General features: G+C 43.1%; 1 protein-coding gene across 9 annotated transcripts in view; it reads right to left on the bottom strand.

Annotated features, from left to right (window-relative positions):
* GRIP1 (glutamate receptor interacting protein 1) overlaps positions 1 to 20882 on the bottom strand; it is a 327461-nt gene that overhangs the window by 214243 nt on the left and 92336 nt on the right. For 3 of the 9 annotated variants that reach the window (XM_069773562.1, XM_069773572.1, XM_069773565.1), the window contains exon 1: positions 14083 to 14704. The exons of 1 other annotated variant lie outside the window; for it this stretch is intronic. In XM_069773562.1, coding sequence (XP_069629663.1) covers positions 14083 to 14215 — 133 coding nt within the window. In that variant the 5' untranslated portion in view covers positions 14216 to 14704. Of the gene's footprint in view, positions 1 to 14082; positions 14954 to 20882 lie in introns of those variants that run through there. 5 more of the 9 variants (XM_069773566.1, XM_069773569.1, XM_069773570.1 and 2 more) reach the window with 4 other exon arrangements.

Below are 20882 nucleotides of genomic sequence, written 5' to 3'. Positions count from 1 at the left end.
GTGTTTTTTCCCGTAATAATTGCCCTCACAGGAGAGGCTCCGAGGAAGGAGTGCCCCCACCTGCTCCCCGCCGGCCAACCCCACCAGGACCTTCACACAGCAAGGGCAGTCGCTCGGTTCTGCATTACACTTCAGTCTAAAACCGCAGAGACCAAAGCTTTGTATGTTTGATCTCTGCGCTGCAACCCTAAGCTCCAGACTTAAATGATTTTTTCCACAGTGACTGCACCTCAGAAGTCCGCTGCGTTGCAAGTTCTTCGGGTCCTTCTTTTCACACATCTGGAGAAACAACACTGGGCGGCTCTAGCAGAGGGATCAATACAAACACACAGCTAATCTTTTGCCGCTTTCCATCTTTTACACCCTACCAAAAAACTTCAAGCTCTCACCTCCCCGCACGTGCGTTTCCTACATACACGTACAAACGTGCTTAGCTGTCCAAAATGCAGTCTACAACTTCAGCACCCCCACTGGCCTCCACACCAAAGGGAACACACATTTGTTTGCTTGGATTCTGTAGCAGTAATTGGCTTCCATACAGTAAAGAGCAGCAGTCGGGTCTTCTCTAAAGCTCCACCGGAAACCATTTTCCTCCAAGTGAATAAAAATACAATAAAATAATAAAATCACTGTACTTGACAGGCATTTGATATTTACTACAATACATCTATCTACTTCAGTTTTTGCTTCAGTGGAACAGCATTTTGCAGCCAGTGTTAAATAAGCCTCACTTCCCCACCCCCCCCGCTTCCCCACCCCGTCCCCCAGCAGCATTACAGTTTAAAACATTGTCATTATTATTACAGGTTAAAATTTTAAATTTGAAGTGAAGGCTCATGTATAAAAGATATTGGCAAGAATAATTGCCTTTTTCAAAGAAAAGAAATCAGCAGTAAACTGTATTAATCAATGATTATTGAATTCTCTGCTCCAGGCTAGTGGTTCCTGTCAACAGTGGTCCTTCAGACCCAGGTTTTCCACTTCAGCTTTAATGAACAAGGCTGAAATCATGCATTGAAATGAAATAATGCAGAACTAATCAACTGGCTTTGTTTTTGAAGTATGAAAAATTTCACTTGCGAACCAAAATGAAAAAAAGCCGCGCATGCTTACAAATTATCTCAGAGCAAACAATCCAGGGATGCTGATCTCTCAGTCAAAATATCTTTTTATCTCTGCCAGAAAGTGGAACAGAGTACAAAAACACAACACAAACAACAAACATTTGGAAGAAACTCTTAGAATTACTGTTTTATTCTACCCATACACACCATTTTCTTTAGGGTTCACTGCTACAGACCCTTATATCTAACCTCTGCCAGTGGGACTGCTCACACTAATGGAGTTACCCGCACGCCCGGCATTTGCAGGACCAAATCTTCGGCTGGCCTACAGCAAGGCACTGCCAAGACAAGATAAAACCTCACAAAAACCACTGTCAGCTCTACAAATCTGCTTGATAAAATAAACACCAACCAGGAAAAGTGCAATCACTGCAGACAGATTTTTGAGAGCTTTGTTTCCCATGCAGCAGCTATAAATAAACAAACAAATAAATCTCTCCGTGCATTTTAAGATGCACGGAAAAACACATTAAAACCCAAGACCGCAATCTCTCAGTAAGACAGCTGAATTTGCAGATGCAAAGGCTATCTGAACTTCACTTCCTCTGCTTCTTCCCCAGACAGCTTCCTATTCGCATTTTTTTTTTGACCTAAGTTTAAGTTAAGGCATCCCCAGTGGCCTCAGGTCAAGCCTAAAGGCAGCCCGTACACATCTCGAGCTCCAGACCACGCTGTCACACCAACAACAGACCATCCTCCTGGTCTGCTGAGCAGCACATACAATTCGGTTTAAATAAGCAAGTAGAAAGAGCAGCTGGCAGCCACAATACTAGTAACTTGTGCTTTTTAAAAGAAAAACACATATTGTGGACCATGAACAGGAGTTTTCCGCTTTGTATTAAAGACACGCATCTATGCATCCATCCTTTCTAGTCCAAAAGTGACTAGAAAGCCCTTGCTTGCACGAAGGTTTAAGTAGCTGCAGATGGGATGTGTTACCTTCCTTTGCAATATGATTTGATTTTATGACAAAACTGCAAGGAAAATCTTTCTTAGATTGTAAATTCAGGGGGTACTGTCTACCATGACTGTATTTTTCAAATACTTTAAAGGACTTCAGGATATGTGAAGAGAAAGGGCTTCCAGGCTTGTAATTCAGAAAATTCATGAAATTTCCACTTTGAGAAAACAAAAATCCCCAATAAAACAGGGTCACTCAATTGCCCAAGGCTCAGTTGAAGAATTAAAGAACTACACACATCAGCAAAGGGGAGGGGAGTTAAAAAAAAAGATGCTACAGTACACAGCAGGCTGAATGCAATACCAAAATACCAAAATGTGTGTTCTTTCATAGGTATCATCACCTAACCTCTCCCTCCACGCTATGGTCCTTGTTACTTTATTAGACTGGACTTCAAAAAAGGACAAATTTTCCAGATTCCACAAGCTGAAATTAGGAGCCTACAGGCTGATAAAGCATCCAGTGATCTTCTAGGAAGCCCTGATCATTTCCAGTCACTACAGTATTCAAAAGAAAAACTCAGGACAATTCACCTATTAAACTATTACAGGTTTTTAAATACAGCTGGTTTCTCAGATTCTTTTTAAAGTTTAATTTAGCTATGCATTTAAAAAATATAAACTGCTACCAAGATAGCATCAACAGTAATCATAGGAACAATTTTAACTGTTTAGAGAAGCAGTTTAAATGAGCAGAAGTGATCATGAGTGTTTATTAATTACCTTCTGTAGGTTACTCAAAATCAAGTTAAAATTCTTCTCCTTATTTGTACATGTCCCTGTATCAGTTAGTGGTAGTTTACATATATCTAAGGCCATAAAGCTGCTGCTACTTATCATCCATTAATTAATCATATAAGACATACTCCCCAAGTCATCAAGACTTAGAAGACGTTTTATCACAGAGATCACTGACCAAAACTACATTTCCCTTACCTGCAAATTCACTGACAATTTACCAGTGCATAAAATACCAACATACTGAAGCTATGTAAGAATGCGTTCCAAGCAATTACTTTCACAGAATTTTAAAAATTGTCTTAATGAAATATTGTGAGAAATAGAGGGCTTGAGCATTTTCTGTATATCAAAGCTATTTTCATACAACGCAGCAGCGTGTTACCTTGGCCACCTTCTCTACTCACATTGATGTAACCTCCCGAATAATTATGCCACCAGCACCGCATTTTTGTAACAGACTTAAACCAACAGCTAATAAACTTCTGTCATTATCTATGAGAAAGAAAACAACCTACTGTGAAGGGACATGTGGCTGTAAAAAGCCCAATTATCTGTACAGCACAAAGGACCACCAACTCCAGGCTGTAACTAGAACAGCCTTCGACAGTCTTGCTCACTCTCTGGAAACAATTTGCATGACACAATCTGCCCTACAAAATCCACAGCCCTTCAGATGCTTTATAAGAGCCCAAGTTCAGAGAAGTAGTGAAAAAAACCAAAAGGAACTAGAAAGGAGCACTGTTTTCTACCCACCCGAGAACAAAACACAAACACTGAATTGCAAATCAAGTTGCAATCAATAAGCAAATCAAGTCCCAGTTACAAAATGGTAACGTTCAGCGCTTTCTCCATCCCTCGCGATACGCTCAGGAGCAGCGGTATTTTAAAGGGATGGCCGCACTCTTTCCCGTAGACAAACCTCTCCCTCCCTGCCCTCCTGTGCCCGAATAAGCCAGCAAAGATACGCGTGATGGCCGGGAGAGCAGAGGGATGTTATCAAAACCCACCACATCCCTAAATATTCTTCTGGGTTCGTAATTATGTTTAGAGTATACCAAGAAAAACGTAAGCAAATCATTACTGCCCTAAGCTCGAGAAGACTTCTCTCTTTTTCCCAGGCAGGGTACGGCACAAGCGAACGGCAACAGATTCGGAAGTGCTGGGGGTCCCTTGCACAACTCCTCTGGGAACCTTCTGGGAAGCCCAGGTGAAAGATGGGCCAAGTTACAGAGGGAGCACTTCAGAGACTACCAAAGCGTCACTAAACTCCTCGGGATTTCAGCGGGGTCAGCAGCTCCACCATCTTGCTGCACTCCATTTAATTACTGATGGGCAGTTACAGCCACCAGCCTGAACAGCTTTGGTCTCTCCGTTTCAGAAGTCGCTCCCGTCTCCTTTTAGCAATGAAAGGGAACGTAGCACTTTCATGACAAGCCACGTGAAATTCTACCACCACTCAAAGGAAAATCCGTGCTCCTGCTTTCCGAATTGCAAATGCCACTGGACGTATTTAGATTTACTGACAACTGACCTGAGCACTGCTGCTGGCAGCCCTCTGCCAGGGATCCAGGCTCTCTCCCAACTTTCCTTCACAGGCATCTTCTAATTTCCCCTAAACTAGGCTGTCAGGCGCAACATCCCTATCAGACAGCGTGGCAAAATCCCTTTTGATTTCCAAGCGTTCAGTGCAGTACAGCTGGCACCGCAGCCCGCAGCTCCTGCTGTGACTCATCTCTTGTTGACTACACAACTTCACTGGGGTCCTGCAAATGGGGCGCAGGTAGCAGGTCAGCAGGGCTTTACGTTATTTTCTACTCTAACCTGCAGAAAGCAAGAGCAAAAAGCTAATATCGCTCTGTATTTAAAACGTGTATTTGTGTACCACTCATTTTTTACTGCGTTTATTTGTAACACATTAGGAATCCTTTGGTTTTTTTTTTTAAATAGAGATGCTACCAGCTGACAGAATAGCAACAGGGTGTATTGGTGAGCCAGGAGTTTCCCCCTCTGAGAGAGGGACAGTGTTATCCAAACAACATAGACCTGAGCAGCCACAGACCTTCTTAAATTGCAAACAAATTTGAACCCACCACCTACAGAGTTAATACTTCACATGGTATCTGCATACTTTTGGTTTCACTTTCTTTTTCATAGTTTCATTCAAACAGTGTTTCCCCCAGAGATGTCTTTAATCTCTCTTTTCTCCTTTCCACCTTCCACAGTCCTCCTTTCTTCTATAACCAAGGTTCCCTCTCATATAATCACATAATATTTGAGGTGGGAATGGCTCTCTGGAAGTCCTCTGGCCCAAGTCCCCTGCTCAGAGCACAGCCAGGTTTGAAGTCAGATCTCACTTAAAGAGGTAGATCAGGGTGCTTGCAGCCTTGTCCAGTTAAGTTTTTAGTATCTCCAAAGAAATTGCTCACTGTCCCATAAATATCTTCCCTTCCACCTCTGTCCTCCTCCACTCCACACCCAAGCAGGTACACACAGGTCTTACAAGCACCAAGCCTACACCTATGAGCCTAATTTTGGCACCTGGAAAACCACCTCTGGTGGCCAATCTCCGGCATCAGCTTCACGCAGAAGACGTGGTGTCCGTGTGCCTTGCACAGAGGCTCCAGACTGTATACGGTGTCCAGCGAGTACAGAACAGGCTGGGCAAACCGGAGGGTTCATTCCTCGCTTTCCCTCGGAGGGGCTGCAGGAGCGGAGCGGCGAGGTCCCCTCCGCACGTTCCCACGGGGCGGTGAGACCTCACGCCTCCTCTAGTTTGGGCTCTTCCCTTGGCCACTTTTCCAAGGAGAGTTCTCCTTGAACGTCTCTCATCACCTGTTCCAAGTGCCCAGGGAGAGCCAAAAAATAAACCCGACTCCTCCGTCCCACAGCTGCCCACAGTGCTCCCAGCATCAGCACGGGGACTGTACTAAAAAATGCACTTGAAGTGCTACGGGTGTCATCAGACCCTATGGCCACTCACCTAATTTTACTTCTGCCACCAAGGAGATTTTGGTTCATTTACAGTGAGTATTACGTCGGTAACCTGCCATTATGGAATTTCCACTGCATGCTAAAACCCAAGGAACTGCTGCTCCGTATTCTCTACTACCCGCACACGCACACACAAACCATTAACAAAGCAATCCGCAAGCTGCAAGCGCCAGATTTGAGAATGCTAGCAAGCCTCAATTCGGCCTCCTTTTGCATATGCATTACAACACAATCTTTAATTACATGATCTCCTACTTTTTGCATGAGACCTTGTCTCATTTAATGCCCCAAATAAATGATTTTAACTACCCCAAAAATTATTCAAGACCTTGCTTTCCCCTCATTGCTCGAAGTGGAATTCCATGCCTTAGTTCCCATGCACCATTCATTCTCTCCGGACAGACAGTTTCTTCCTGAGCTCTTCTACGGTGCTCATCACCATAGCATTCGAGAGCTTAGCAAACACTAATTTACTTTCATAGCATACTGGAGAGGTACCATTAACCTCATTTCATAGGTGGAGAGCTAGAGCGCAGAGAGATTATCATCAAAGGTACGCAACAATTTAAAGGTTGCAGCCTGAGATGCCTTATGGCTGGATTTTCAGAACAGTCAGGCTTATATAATTTTTTATACATACAGAGCATACTTCCCCTGGCATGCTGCAGCAACTCGTGCCAGATGTCTGCAAATTCAAGCTTGCAAGTCAGGGAAACCGAGGGATGAGCCCCGATGGGAAGGGTGGTGGGAAGGCCAGGCACACGCCGAATCCATCACAAGCGCCACAGCGAAACCAAGCACATACTCCTTCGTTAAGGACTCATTAAAGAGAGGCCAAATTAAGGTTCTGTAGGCACCCTTAGTTCTACTGCCTTTTAAATTTGGAGTACGCGTCCTCAGAACTGCCAATAGTCTTGCGTGCTGATTTGTGTATCGTTTTCTGGGTTTCAGAGGGAAACTAGAAAGTCCTCCGAACACAGTCGGCAGCGTTCAGGTGCCCGGGTCATCAGCAGCCTGGTCGTCACAGACTCCCGCACCCAGCCACAGCACTACCCCTGCTCTTTTCTGCTGAAAAACATTACACGAAGCTGCCTAGTAATTTCTGCACATATGACTACCTAATTTGCCTTATACAAATACTATCTATGGTAAACAGGTGTTTATATTCATGCTGATGATTAATTATAGCTGCTGGGGTGCCCTGCTGAAGAAACACAGCAATCGTTCAATAAATGTTCATAATCTCATCAGCAAGGGGCTTATATTGTTGTTTCCTACTTTGTTCCACTAATTGTTTTAAGTTTTCCATTGGAACCGAAAGCCAGTATTAAAACTGACACCTCAGTAGTTGCTTATACCTCTCTCTTTAATCTTAGTTCATAACACCTGATGTTTCATTCACTTCACAACATCCGAAGGGAAAAAATAATTGCATCACTACAAGTTCATGATGTAAATTGACAAAGTCATGATTAAAACCATGAACTTACGCATCATTTCAGGAATTAGCAAGTCCAGATCTCTCTAAATTTCATTGTTTGAACCTAAATATCATATATTCTAGGTACACTAAAATATAAAGGGTGCCAAATTCTCTAAAACGCTGAAGGTACAGCCTCACACCAGCAGCCACTGTAAGAGGAGGAAGGCCTATAACAAATACATTTCTTGAGCAGAGAAAATCAAGATCTTTAATTATTCAGTAAAGAATAGGACTGGAAAGTAAATGAAAGAAAAGTAGCACAGAAATTGTACACTCGTAATTGCTAGCAGAGAGACGTGTTTACACTTCGTGCAAAGAATTATATAACTCAGGTCTCATTATTTCAGTGATTTAAAATAAATAAGCTGGTTTCCCTCAAGTAACTCTAAAGCAATGTTTTACCATCCATGCTCTGTGCTGCCCCAGCAGTCTAAGGGCCACTTGTAGAAGAGCCACAAAGGGTCATTTAAAAAAGTAATCCTATCACTAACAAACTTAAACTGGCTGTTGCACCACTGCTTTAGGAAAAAAATGTAAAATTTCTGTGGAAAACAGACAGAAATACTGAAGAACTATAATCCATTAATAAAAATCTCCAGGGTCCAATAATCATGAAGCAGTCATTAAGGAGAAGGAAATAAGAAGCTTTAATAAACTTCAGCTATTTTAAAAAAGATTATTTTCATTGTGTTTTCAAGGCCTGCCACATTCTCTGCTCAAGTCACCAAGCCTTTTTTCTAGGCTGCAACAAATGTATTACCTTTAGTTTCAATGAAAGCCAAGATTTTACTGCACTGACAAGACAAGATCTGTGACAGGAGGAGACACTCTCCTCCCCCCCCAAACACACACCCAATTAAACTGCAGACCAGCAACACACACTCTTTGTAAAATGAAAAGCGGTTGTCCTGCATTCCTCGCCCTTAAGATCAATTAACATCTCTGCAACCCAAGCTACAGATATTCAATGCCCTTGTCGCCACATTACTCATAAAACCATTAACTCTTTTACAGCCCCAATCAAATCCATGAGACTGCTGCAAACAGGAACTATTTGTACCAATTTACGAAATGGAGAAAATCTTGACAAGAGTGATGCTGCTACTGGCCGTAGCATTACAAAACCATAGGCATATCACTTCCTTTGGTGTTTTGTCTTAGTGCTATTTCAGTACCAAGTCTCTTCTATCAATATTTAATACAGCTTTAAAGCCACCCAGGGTATGAAATGCAAAGACATTCGTCAGTAAGGTTCTGGCATCTGAGGGAGTTTCTGCACCATAACACTGAGTTGTGTTGGTGAATAATGCCCAAGTGGAGTTTTTCTGCTGATATCATCCCAAATAGCGTATTATATACCAAATATTCATTTTGGACTTGTGCAAAGCATTTGACACTGTCCCGCATGACATCCTTGTCTCTAAATTGGAGAGACGTGGATTTGATGGATGGACCACTTGATGGATAAGGAATTGGCTGGACAGTCGCACTCAAAAAGAGTTGTGGTCAACTGCTTGATGTCCAAGTGGAGAGCAGTGACAAGCGCTGTTCCTCAGAGGTCGGTATTGGGACCAGCACCATTTAACATCTTTGTCAGTAAAATGGCCGGCAGGGTTGAGCGCACCCTCAGCAAGTTTGCCGACAACACCAAGCTGTGTGGTGCGGTCGATGCGCTGGAGGGCAGGGATGCCGTCCAGAGGGACCTGGACAGGCTTGAGCGGTGGGTCTGGGGGAACCTCATGAAGTTCAGCAAGGCCAAGTGCAAGGTCCTGCACACGGGTCAGGCAATCCCAAGCACAAATACAGGCTGGGCGATGAGCGGGTTGAGAGCAGCCCTGAGGAGAAGGACTTGGGGGTGTTAGGGGATGAAGAACTGAGTATGAGCCGGCAATGTGCGCTCGCAGCCCAGAAAGCCAGTCGTGTTCTGGGCTGCATCAAAAGCGGCGTGACCAGCAGGTCGAGGGAGGGGATTCTGCCCCTCTGCTCCCCTCTCCTGAGACCCCACCTGCAGTACTGGGTTCAGCTCCAGCGTCCCCAACATAAGAAGGACATGGACCTGCTGGAGCGGGTCCAGAGGAGGGACACGAAGATGATCAGGGGCTGGAGCACCTCCCCGATGAGGACAGGCTGAGAGAGTTGGGGTTGCTCAGTCTGGAGAAGAGAAGGCTCCAGGGAGACCTTGTTGTGGCCTTTCAGTATATAAAGGGGGCTTGTAAGAAAGACAGAGAAAGCCTTTTTATCAGGGCCTGTAGGGGTAGGACAAGTGCTCACAGTTTTAAACTGAAAGCGGGTAGATTTAGATTAGAGGCAAAGAAGAAATCCTTCCCTGTGAGGGTGGTGAGGCACTGGAACAGGTTGCCCAGAGAAGCTGTGGCTGCCCCATCCCTGGAAGTGCTCAAGGCCAGGCTGGATGGGGCTTGGAGCAACCTGGTCTGGTGGAAGGTGTCCCTGCCCATGGCAGGGGGGTGGAACGAGATGATCTTTAAGGTCCCTTCTGACCCAAACCATCCTATGATTCTATGATTTCAACTAATTATTCCCAGATTTCAGTCAACAAAGAGGACATTTTCAACTCTGAGTTATATAAAACTTTCAGGTTTTCCATTTTACCTTATTTGCTAGGCTAGGAGTCAAATACCTTACCTTCACTTTCCAATGATGACACGGGGAGAGAGATGGGACAATTAATGGAAAGAAGGGAAAGATCATTACATGCATTTTGGAGGCAAATTCAAAGAGGTTATTGTCCTAAAACTGAGGAACCAGGTGATTCTTACACAAGAATTGTGGAAGTATTAATAAAGGGCATCAAGCAGAAAAACGATAACATGACTTTACCACAGAGACACTATGTCAGACTACTTTGTCTAAAATATCAATGCTCTTGTCAAACAAGATATACTAGGCCTTGACAAAGGATAGAAGAAATTATTTGTGGGACTCTGAGTGACTAAATGGAACATTTTAAGGACAGGGCTAAAAAAATAGGACTTTTCAGGTTAGTGGGACTTTACTAGCAGAATTCTTTAGACATTGGTTTTTGGGATCATTCTTCAATATTTTCACTGCATCAACACAGAAAATAAAATCTCTATGCCAATGGACTATGCTGCTGACATCATGTTGGGAGGAACAACATAACAAGAACCACCACCAATGAAAACACAGTACCTTTCAGGAGGAGATGGATTACAGAAACGAGAAGTAACATAAATGAGACAAAATTTAACAGTAAGCGTCCACAGCAATGCCCTCTGGACCCGCATGGGCAGATCGTGACAATCACATTTTGTGCAACCTGCAAGGTTCCAAAACCGTTTGGAAAAAACCCAACCCCTTCCAAGTGTTTTGCTAAATAAAAGACTTAGTTGTAAAATCAGACTGGGGTGGAGGAAGAAGGGGGTTGTGTTTGTTTTGGTCAGAGGTGACCAAATCAGGCTGGGTCCCAAAACCACCTTCCTGCTCAAGACTAGGCTGAAACTCAAAGGTCTTGGCAAAACACCCTGACTCCAGAGAAAGGACATATGTCATTTTTGGAAGCATTCCAGGCAGCTCTGCTACACAGCATTCCTGACGTTCACTATCAGTCTTGGTAATAATATAACAAGGGGCTTTTTCATGCAAAGCCTCATTAAAAGGAACAAGTTGAATGGCAGTGCCGTAATGCTGTGCAAGATAAATATAATGCTTTTTAAAGCGTTTTATGCAATAAGCACCAACTTGTCTGAGTAGGTTGGGTAGCAATTTCATCACCCACTATGTTCACACTGCAAAGTCTCACTGAAATGAGTATGACACCTGCACTACTCATGTCAATATGTGTTTGCGTACCAAAATTATTTTAGTTATTCTAGCGTTACATAGCACAGAAAGAGACTCTTCAGAAAGAGACTCTTCAGAAAGACAGGAGAGGTGATGTTGCATGTCAAAACAAGGATATCCATCTAACTGAACCCAAATGGATGAAATGTCCAAGCAAAAAGACATCTGACTCGAGAGCTGCGGTCTCTTTTTTTACCCGGGGAGCTTTAAGCGCTACTGCACCTTCCTTTCATCCAGCTTTGTCTCAATATCACAGCTAATGTGGTCGTCCACGACAAAGCTTCAGAGAAGTAAAGACAGTATACCTAACAGCAGGAGCTACAATATCCCAATATCCAGGCACAGCTGGGCTGAGGACAAACTAAAGTCACCTTTTCCCTCTGATTCCCAGAGGCCTATTCTATTTTTAACTTTGTTTTCTTTCTGTTTGATCCTTTGGTTATTCTAATGTAGTTTCTGCATTTTTCCATTAATTCTGCCTCCATACAACACTCTAAGCAATACTAGGAAGTGGGGAAGAGAGACTAACAAGCTCATAAAGCGATTGGCTCAGACTTCAAATGCACTGGCTAACTGGATATGTAACTCATAAAGGACGACAGAGGACGGCTGGATAACAATGCAGTGAGAGGAAACTAAATCTAAAAAAGCTCCAACTCCACTCAATTGAATGAACAACAGGTCTTTGATTTCACTAGCTCTGATATTCTGAAAATCATACCAATATATACGATCTTATTCTCAAGCAGGCATTCTTCTAAGCATACAAATGAAGAAGGAATGGCTAGTAAAAGCTCTGCAATTACTCTAAATTTGCACTGTAAACAGCATAACACCAAATCATAATTAAATTAAATATGAAACATTTCATTGTCCCCATTACATGAAATTCAATTTCAAGGAGCATTTATAGTAGCACCAGCAGCATCTTTTCACATTTTGTACATTGCTTTAAGTAGCTACCACACCTATAGAACCAAAACGGTGACACATACAGCACACGGAAAGACCAGACAAAAGAAGCCCTTGAGGAGCAATTGCATTTGATGTGGAATCTCTGTAAAGACTTCATGGCTCAAATCTCCTGGGACATGTTAAACTGCAAGAAGTTGCAAACTCCTTGTGCACCCAACTCCATAGGACTGTGCACTATTTTGACCATTCAGTCTGAGGATTGTGATCACTGTTGTGCACCCCACTTCAAAACCTGACACAGCTTCATCCAGTATGAAATACTTATGACCTCCACAGGCTGAAGCATGTACTATCCTTTTATTTTCTAAGTAGAATAAAAGGAAAAACCTATTAAATATTTGGCTCAATCTTAGTGCCCTACATTAAGTCAAGAGTTAATAATTTATTAATCAGCATTCAAGAAATCTTTATTACATGTGACAGTTTTTGGAGGGGTTTTGCTTTCTTATTTAAAAGACCTTCAACAACAGTCAGCTAAGGAAATATTTTGACATACTGCTTTGACACGTTCCTTTGATTTGCATATTAAAGCAAGAAAAAGTTATGTGCTTTCACTAACACATATCATTTTCACATTTTTCGGGGCTAAGTAGATTTAAAATTTTTAGTTCTTGTGTAGAAGATTTTATGTTAGTGTGTTACCTGTTATGACTGTATTGCCCCAAAATAGGTCTTTTTCTTATAAGAACTCCATCTTAACAACATAGATAAATTGTAAGACTATCAGCATGGTGAATTTTCTTAAAAATGGAAAGAGATCAAGATTGTATGAAGGGGAAACCCAGTAAACAACCAAACACCCTACGTTAGTTTACTTTTGGAGACAGGCAAGCATGGAGCACTGGGAGAAAACCAAGAAGAAAATCTCTTGCTTCCTAATTTTCCACAGGATACCAGTACTCCGGTGCTGCAAGGCACAATCGCATTCATCGTTTTGTCTTAAAACAGATATGAGGTTCTTATGATTTATTTCAGCAAAGTGGAAACAAAGCCAAACAACGCAAAAAAGATACCGACAGCCACTCAACAAAGTGCAGAACAACAAAACAAAGTGCATCAAACTTCAGCTGCTCAACGAAAGGCACAGCTTCACTGCAAAGCTCCCAAACCCCCGGCCAGAACAGCAGAAACCTTTTAAAAAGGTGATTTCTGTGCATGACCGGTTGTACGGCCGACACCTCGCGCTGCCAGCGCTGCCCAATACCCGGGGCAGGGGCTGAGCGTGGTTTCCCTCCCACCGTCCTGGGAGACCTCGGGGCACGTCCCCCCCTCCCGGAGAAGCCCAAGGCAGTCCGGCAGCTCCGAAGCCTGACGGGTAGAGGGGACAAACCCGAACGAGCTGCAGGGAACAAGGCATGCTTTGCACAGGCTTCCGAGCAGGCAGTTTATTTTGGTTTGGGGAGAGCTGCTGCCGTCACGTGAGCGTAAAGCAAACAAAACCCACCACGTAATTCTTCACGAGTGGTCCTGGACCTGCAGCGGGGAAGCAGCCCACCTGAGTTACTACCAAAAAGACCAGGTCACAGCAGAGGCTCAGAGGACTGGCTCTCCCTCGGTAATACCCATTAATCTCCAACTTAGCGACGAGGGACTGCTGTCTTTATAGAGCTTTAAAAATATCCACCCGGCTTTCCAAAAGCACTCTGCAAGGGCTGCCACCACCCTGTCGCTTCTCAACACCAAGTGTTACAACAAAAGGTTTCCAGCAGACTCAATTAACTGCACCTGAAATCTCACCGGGTTTGCAGACAGACCCCGCTTACTTTGAGAGCAGCTGTGCCACTTCAGCTGCTTTGTATTGTTCACCAGCAGTCACAGCCAGATAAAGCCCTATCAGGGACCGACCTTTTAATACTCGCGTGAGGCTCAGATTCTAGCAAGGGAGGGATATCGTTTGCGTTTTGGGGGCTTAACGTTTTTTTAAAAACCTTAAAAGCATAACATTTATCACAACCAAAGGAAAATGAGGTTATGCAAAATACTTACTTCGAAAATGCTCTGAGGCATAATAGTAGACGTCCTCGTAGCCCTCGTGGTAATCCTCCTCCGGCCGGTACTTTTTGCCTTTTCTTCTTCTCGATCTCCTTATCTGCTTGACGAAGCCCAAGAAGCGCTCCATCTCCTTCCTCAGCAGCACCAGCCGGCAGCCCCCTTCGCCCTCCGCTTCACAAAGAGCTGTCCCAGCATGAACCGACCGCAGGCACCGGAGCAAAGCTGCAGCCTCCAACCAGCCGCTCCGGTACCGCTAAGAAACCCCTCCCTTATCTCAGCTCTGACTAGGAAGCATATTGTTTTCCCTTTTAAAAAAAAAAAAGGGGGGGGTGGACTTTATCAAATCTACTGACTAGAATATTTCAACATGAAAATAAAGGAAGAAAACATTAAAGCTAAAGGAGAAAGTCAGGATTTCAAGCAGTTATTAAACAGCAGAGGACAAAGTTGAAGAGACCTGCCTGCCAGCAAGGGGAAGCCCAGCACTGAGAGCGCCCTGTCCTGTGTCTCCATCATTTGAAGAGGGGCTGGGAGGCGGATCGATGTTAGTCAATGGACTGAACCACATCTCAAGGCAAAACAGGTTTGCATTTGCCGGTTAAACCCTGCCCTCGTATTTACCCGGGCACAGGCTCGGGAGCCCGTTTGATTTCATTTGGTGTAGGAAGAGGAAACACGCCGATCCATTTCTGGCATCACGTATGCTGGATGAATAAATAGCAAAGTGGTTTAATCCATACACACAGCCCACTCACCGGCAAGTGTGTGCTGAATGTGTTAATTGGAGCAGCAGGGAGAAAGCTCGGCAGCTGTTAAAAAATGACACATATACCCACTGGGCATTAGTGTATTCTAATCACTGCTGGATCTAAACATTAAAAGGCACTCCACAGACAGGTCTCCTATAGAGCCGGCCAGGGTATATGGCAATAGGCAAACAAAGGGAGCGACATCACAAGCATACCACGCCGATACTCCTTTAAAATCCCAGCAGAGTTTAAGAACTTTAAGGTACGGCAGACTATCCTTCGCACAGGATGGCAGGAGCAAAAAGCCTGAAAAGGGGCTGGCTCTCTTCTCTCACTGCATGCCTGAATCCCACACGCGTTCCCTAAGATAAGGCTGGAATTTCATCTGTGTTTCTGATGAAGTTTCCCTCCCGCACGAGAACAAAAGCAGTGCGTGCTCGAATCCTATCACATTGACATCTGCCACGGGGGGCGGGGGGGTTGTGACCGTGCTCCCGCCAGCCAAGTGAGGTCTCTGGTCCAGCAGGACCTCTCCTGTCTGCTGGCACAAGTCGGGGAACCATCAGTCAAACCACGTGCCGAACACGGTCACCTGCACCCATGCTCGCCCGAGATACCATTTTGCACCCATGAGCATAAGGAGGTCAGAGAGTCTTCCCGTTAAACAGATTTTACAGGATCATCATCTGGAAAATGAAGAGCACGCAGAGGTGGGATTAATTTCTGGTGATGCAGACATTTCAGTGAGTCATTTTGCAGAGAGCAAACCAGGGCAGTGTTTTTAAAAGCATAGAAGAAGTAAAGCAAAAGCCAAGATTACCATTTATCATTGTTTCAACAGAAGTATGCAGAGATTGATCAGAATTCCGCTGGGATTTTCTAGTTTTGAAACATGTAAGTTATTAGTAGAGGTCAGCTAGACCTGCTATCTGAGGGCCCTAAAACAAACACATACTGAAAGCAGGCACTGGAACTGTTTTGGGCTTGTTCCAGCTTCCCAGGTATTTTAAAACAATATTGTCAGAAAAACACATCCATTTTATCCATAAAAGCTCAAAAACCCCTGGATGCTCCTACCAAGCTCCCCATAGGAATACAGACTCATCCTCCTTGACCTTACCAGCCCCTGCTTTTCCACTGTGAAAATGCAGCCGCTGTCACTAGCTGATGAATACCCCAAGGGCACCACCAGAATTATTTTTAGTGTTAACTTCTATAAGGAGGTTGTGTTTTATTACAAGTCTGTTTGTATCACACAGCTTTCAACTTTCAAAGGGTAAACACCTTAGAGAAATATTACAGGCATATTACCAAAAATAAAAAAGCCAATAAAACTTTTTTATATGGATCTTTAAGAAGGGATCACTGTACGTTCTGAAGGTTTCAATTCACGTGCCTTTTCTGTGCTCTGCCACCAAGCAGCAAAAACATTACATTTTTATCATGAAACAAAAAACCCAAAGACTTAGCCTGCAGCAGAGGCAGCACTCTCTTTTCAGAGAGGGAAATATTGTTTTGATGCTGCATTTGCTCCTGTAGAACACTCTCCCCGACAGATGTGCAAAAAGTTATTCATAGGTGTCAGAAACATTCATCTTGAAGACAGAAGTCTTGCAGCCCTCGCTGTTCCCTAAAGTTAAATTATAAAGTTCAACTCAACATGATACAGCTACTTTTTAAAAAGGAGAAAATGTAGAACTTTCTGGCTTTTAAACTGTCCTCCAAACAAGAGCTGAAAACTGGAATTGAGCAGACACTTGGCTTTCATCAAGGAAATACGTCCTTCTCCAGCGCCGCTGCTGCTAAAGACGCTGCTGCTGCAGCAGAAGCTTTTGCTGGAGAAGCAGCTTCCCCGGTCCTGAGCGCACCCCAGGGAGACGTCGGTCCTTTCCCTAACAAGACCAATGCAGCAAATAAGCAGACAAGGGAGCAACCAAATGATCTCAGCTAGCACCGTAAGCACCAGATGTAGTACACTGACTGCCTGACCGTTTTCTAGAAAGAACTGATCTAAGTTTGGGTGAATTTTGAGCTTTGGAAAGCATGTCGTCACCTTGCGCAATGCACCTTCCCTGCTCTCCCCATGTTCACAAGGTGCATCACATTCATATACGGCTAACGTCGTAAAGCCGAAAAAATGCACTAAATGGTATTACCGGTCCCTGCTCATGGTAATGGCTCCCACCTACCTTCTACGAAAACCATGAAGGGCTTGAGGGGGAGCACGAGCACTGCTTGGATCAGCACAGGGGCTTCAAGCTCTGCTGCCCTTCACTGTGTCCCACCAACTACTGTCTGCAAAGGACAGGCTCAACCTCCCACACCGAAGGCGCAGAAGCAGGCCCACAGTTTCTAACACACAAGCTGACGGTCTTGCCAGCATGTAAATGATACACCTGTTTCCTTTTGCATGAATACAAACAGCAGAGACCAACAATTGCAGCATTTTTTAATTATTTTTTTTTTTAAACCTAGAACAAGATGAGCTTTTGATAGGATTTTACCTGCCCTAAAATAGTCTGATGTTTGGGGCAATTTAAAGAGAAGAAAATACCTTAACTGAGGGCAATGTTGTTATGTATTAATAGGAGTCAGAGTATTAAGTGTTTTACTGTACTATAAAGATTTCTGAACAAAACTTATGTTTCACACGCATTACATATTACCTCTGCTGCTTTGCTGAGAACACTGGAGACACTCATTAGCTACTCCTCATGCCATACCTGTAAATATTTTATCGTAGTCCTACTTTCAAAGGTATAAGCAGAGAATTCGGTTTCACAAACATGGTTTACTGTAGTTAGAACAAAAGACCCAAACAGTGAACTACTGCTTTCCCCATTGCTCAGGATTCACCCTTCTGCAGCTTCTTGTGGTGAAGAACTCATTCCTTCAAGGAAATGAACATGGCTCTTGCAACCTTCTGCTTGAAAAGGAGTAGAAAAGCAGAAACATAATAGACACATACTGCAGTTCCAAAAAGGCATATTGATTTTATGGGAGGAGCAGAGAAAGAAACAAACATTGGCTTTCAGATTTTTAAAACGCAAAATATCAGCAATGACAACAAGTTTCATCCCTTAATGACAAAGGGAATAGGATAATTGTGCCCAGAGGGCCTAAAATTAGGTGTCGGTTGATATTCTGAAGCTCTCTCTGAACTAGAATTCAGAGAATCAACTTTCTGGTGTTACAGTGCCACAACAGAAGTTGGAATGCAAATATGTCTCAAGCTCTTTGGCTCATCCTTTCTCCAGGAACACACCTACTCCAATCAAAGCAAGTGCTCTACTGCCATTTCCAAGGTGGCTTCCTTAGAAGCAGCAAGGATTGTCATGCTGTCTCCAGCATGATTTGCATAATAAAAATTTTGCCAAGATAATATTTACATTCTCCATTCTGATAACTAATTTTTTTTAAGTTAAGAAGAAGCTCTGTCAAACTGGATCTGTCTCAGGTCAGTGACTTACTGGAAAAGACTTCATGTCAGTAATAAAACAAATATGCCATTAAGACACTGTCCTTTTCAAATAGTCAAGCTGAGGCATAAATGCTTTTGCAGCCATGGATAATTCTCTATAAGACAGATGTCAGCATTTAAGCTTTAACTTGCCTTTGTACCCATACCAGAGATTAGTTCTCTCATCATGTAAAACACCTGCATTTAACATTTTACTTGGACAAAATTAGCTATGCAGTTATCCAGGTAAACTTTCACAGGTGACATACCTATTTTCTACACCACTTTTCCCAGTATTTGGCGAAAGCAGTAGAAAAGACATTTTGGTATCCAAGGATAAGCCGCTAAGGTAGTAAGTATTTACCAAGGATTTTGATTTGAGTGGGCTTGCAAACACGATGCTTTGAACCCAGAGCCTGTGTATGAAGCCAGCCTCTCTAACATTTTGTATCATAAACACAGAATGGAACCGGCACCAGATATTAAGTTCTAAGCAGGTATTTTGCATCCTGTTCATGAGCATGTTTCAGTGTTTACAAGAAAAACATTTCAGATGGAAGAACCCTCCTGCATCTCCCCTGCTTCTCTGGGCAGCCCCTACAAGCCTTCTGCTGGGGGAAGGAACGCTCCCACCGGGAGGCAACCGTGTACGAGAGCACCCAACGGCAGCCGCAGAGACCCACCTGCTTCAGGTTACTCTCTTGGAAAAACAACCACAAAATTACCAATGCACAATACAAAAATTAAGATGAATGTAAACAGTTCTTGGAGGTTGGCTGAACACAGAAAATGGGTCTTTTCCCTCCTCCCTCAAGCCCCTAACCATGAAGATACGGCAAACCTCAAAAGGGAAGAACAAACTGTTTCTTCTCTGGCTCTCTTTCAACTGAGGATGTCTTTGATAATGTGCTGTCGTTGTTTCTGGAGACCGGCATTAACAGACAAAGGAACTATTCCCCTTATTCATCTTACAGTATCGTCTTGCCTGACCTTCTAGTTTTTCAAGAGCAGATGTTTGTTTACGTGCAATAACTGCTCATGTTAAGGCTGCGATTTTCCACTCAAAATTTGCCCTAAATACCTTGGTGTAAAATGGGAGCTTATCAATTTGAAAATTATCAAATGCCTGTAATTTACAATGTACCAAGCACAGTAAGAACATATGGTCCATCTATGCAGAAGCAGTGTCATGTACAAAGTCAATATTGCGTGTGAGGAGAAACTAGCAGCCCACCACCCTCGAGGTACCACCCCAAACCCTTCTGTCTGAAGCAAGCCTCTGAACACAAGTTCTGTGCTCTTCTAAAGACACCCCGAGAGACCACTGAAAGCGTGGGACATACTAAATATTACACCGCACATCTCTCTCATTTGACAACAGAAAAAAACTGCAGAATAACAAGTGCATTCTCTCTGGAATATTGCTGAGAACTGCATGAGAACTGGATGGGGATAAAATACTGCTCATCCACTACTGTCATTTTTAAGATCTGATACTTTTTACATACTGTTAAATTATCAGTTTGCTCTGATTTTAATGCATTATACTCAGTTTCACAAACCATTCATACATTCTTGTTATTCACTGCTGACATACAATCATAGACCATTGTTTCCTTCTGCTCCTGAATTAAAGAACACAAGACTTAAGAGCTGGAGTTCAGCTTTTCTGTCACCTAGTTGTAAATTAACTGGCAAATCTTTTTTCTTTTTCTTTTTTTTTTTTTTTTTCAAGTGAACACTCAAATTTTCAAGAGAGACTTGCAACTGCCAGCAAATACCTAGAGGAGTTCTTTATTGTATTTTATCACATATATATATTATTTCATATTAACATTCCCAATGGTTTTGCTTTTTGCAACATTTTCTCACATATAAGTGTGCACATAACCATGAATGCCAATGCAGTGAATGAGGATAAAGTAGAACACAAAGGATAGAGGAAGAGCCTACTTTCATTTAGAGGGAACTGGGGGGCTGCTTGTGGGTTTAATACAGGAATGCTGCCTCTCATATGTGGAGAATGCTGAGAAATCTTTGTAGCACTGTTCTGAAAGGGTCACTTGTCAAGTTGAATTTCATGCAGAATGTACGCTTCGGGGAAAAGAAGCTTCCCCCCCCCCCTTCAATTCAGCTGAAGCAGTTTGCATACATTCTATTTTTCTTCTTCTCTTTCTAGCCTATTCGGCTTTAAGTGACTAATTAGAATACACGAGTATACAGAAACAAATGTTAACCTGACCACCACCAAGGAAATACAGCTTAGGTAAAATTAAGTACAAAAAAAGTTCGAGCTTGCTTAATATTTTGTGACACCAATAATCATTCTACAAGAAAAGCTAACCAGAGTACTACTCTAACCATATTTAAAACCCCTCAAGGGCTGAAGCAGTAGACTGATATTTTAAAATACTAAAACTAGAACATAATTCTTGGAGAAGTCTGAATTAAAGGTGTTTTCATCTTTCTAAAGAAACGTAGCAAATGGCTAGAGGGAACACTACCAAGATTTTGTACACTGTGTCTGTTTTATGCACAAAGTATATCTCAAATCAACTATGAAATACATATGGAGAAGTGGTTTG

This window comes from Haliaeetus albicilla, chromosome 28 (assembly GCF_947461875.1).
Source record: "Haliaeetus albicilla chromosome 28, bHalAlb1.1, whole genome shotgun sequence".
Classification (NCBI taxonomy): domain Eukaryota; kingdom Metazoa; phylum Chordata; class Aves; order Accipitriformes; family Accipitridae; genus Haliaeetus; species Haliaeetus albicilla.
This window is presented reverse-complemented; position numbering and strand designations above follow the sequence as displayed.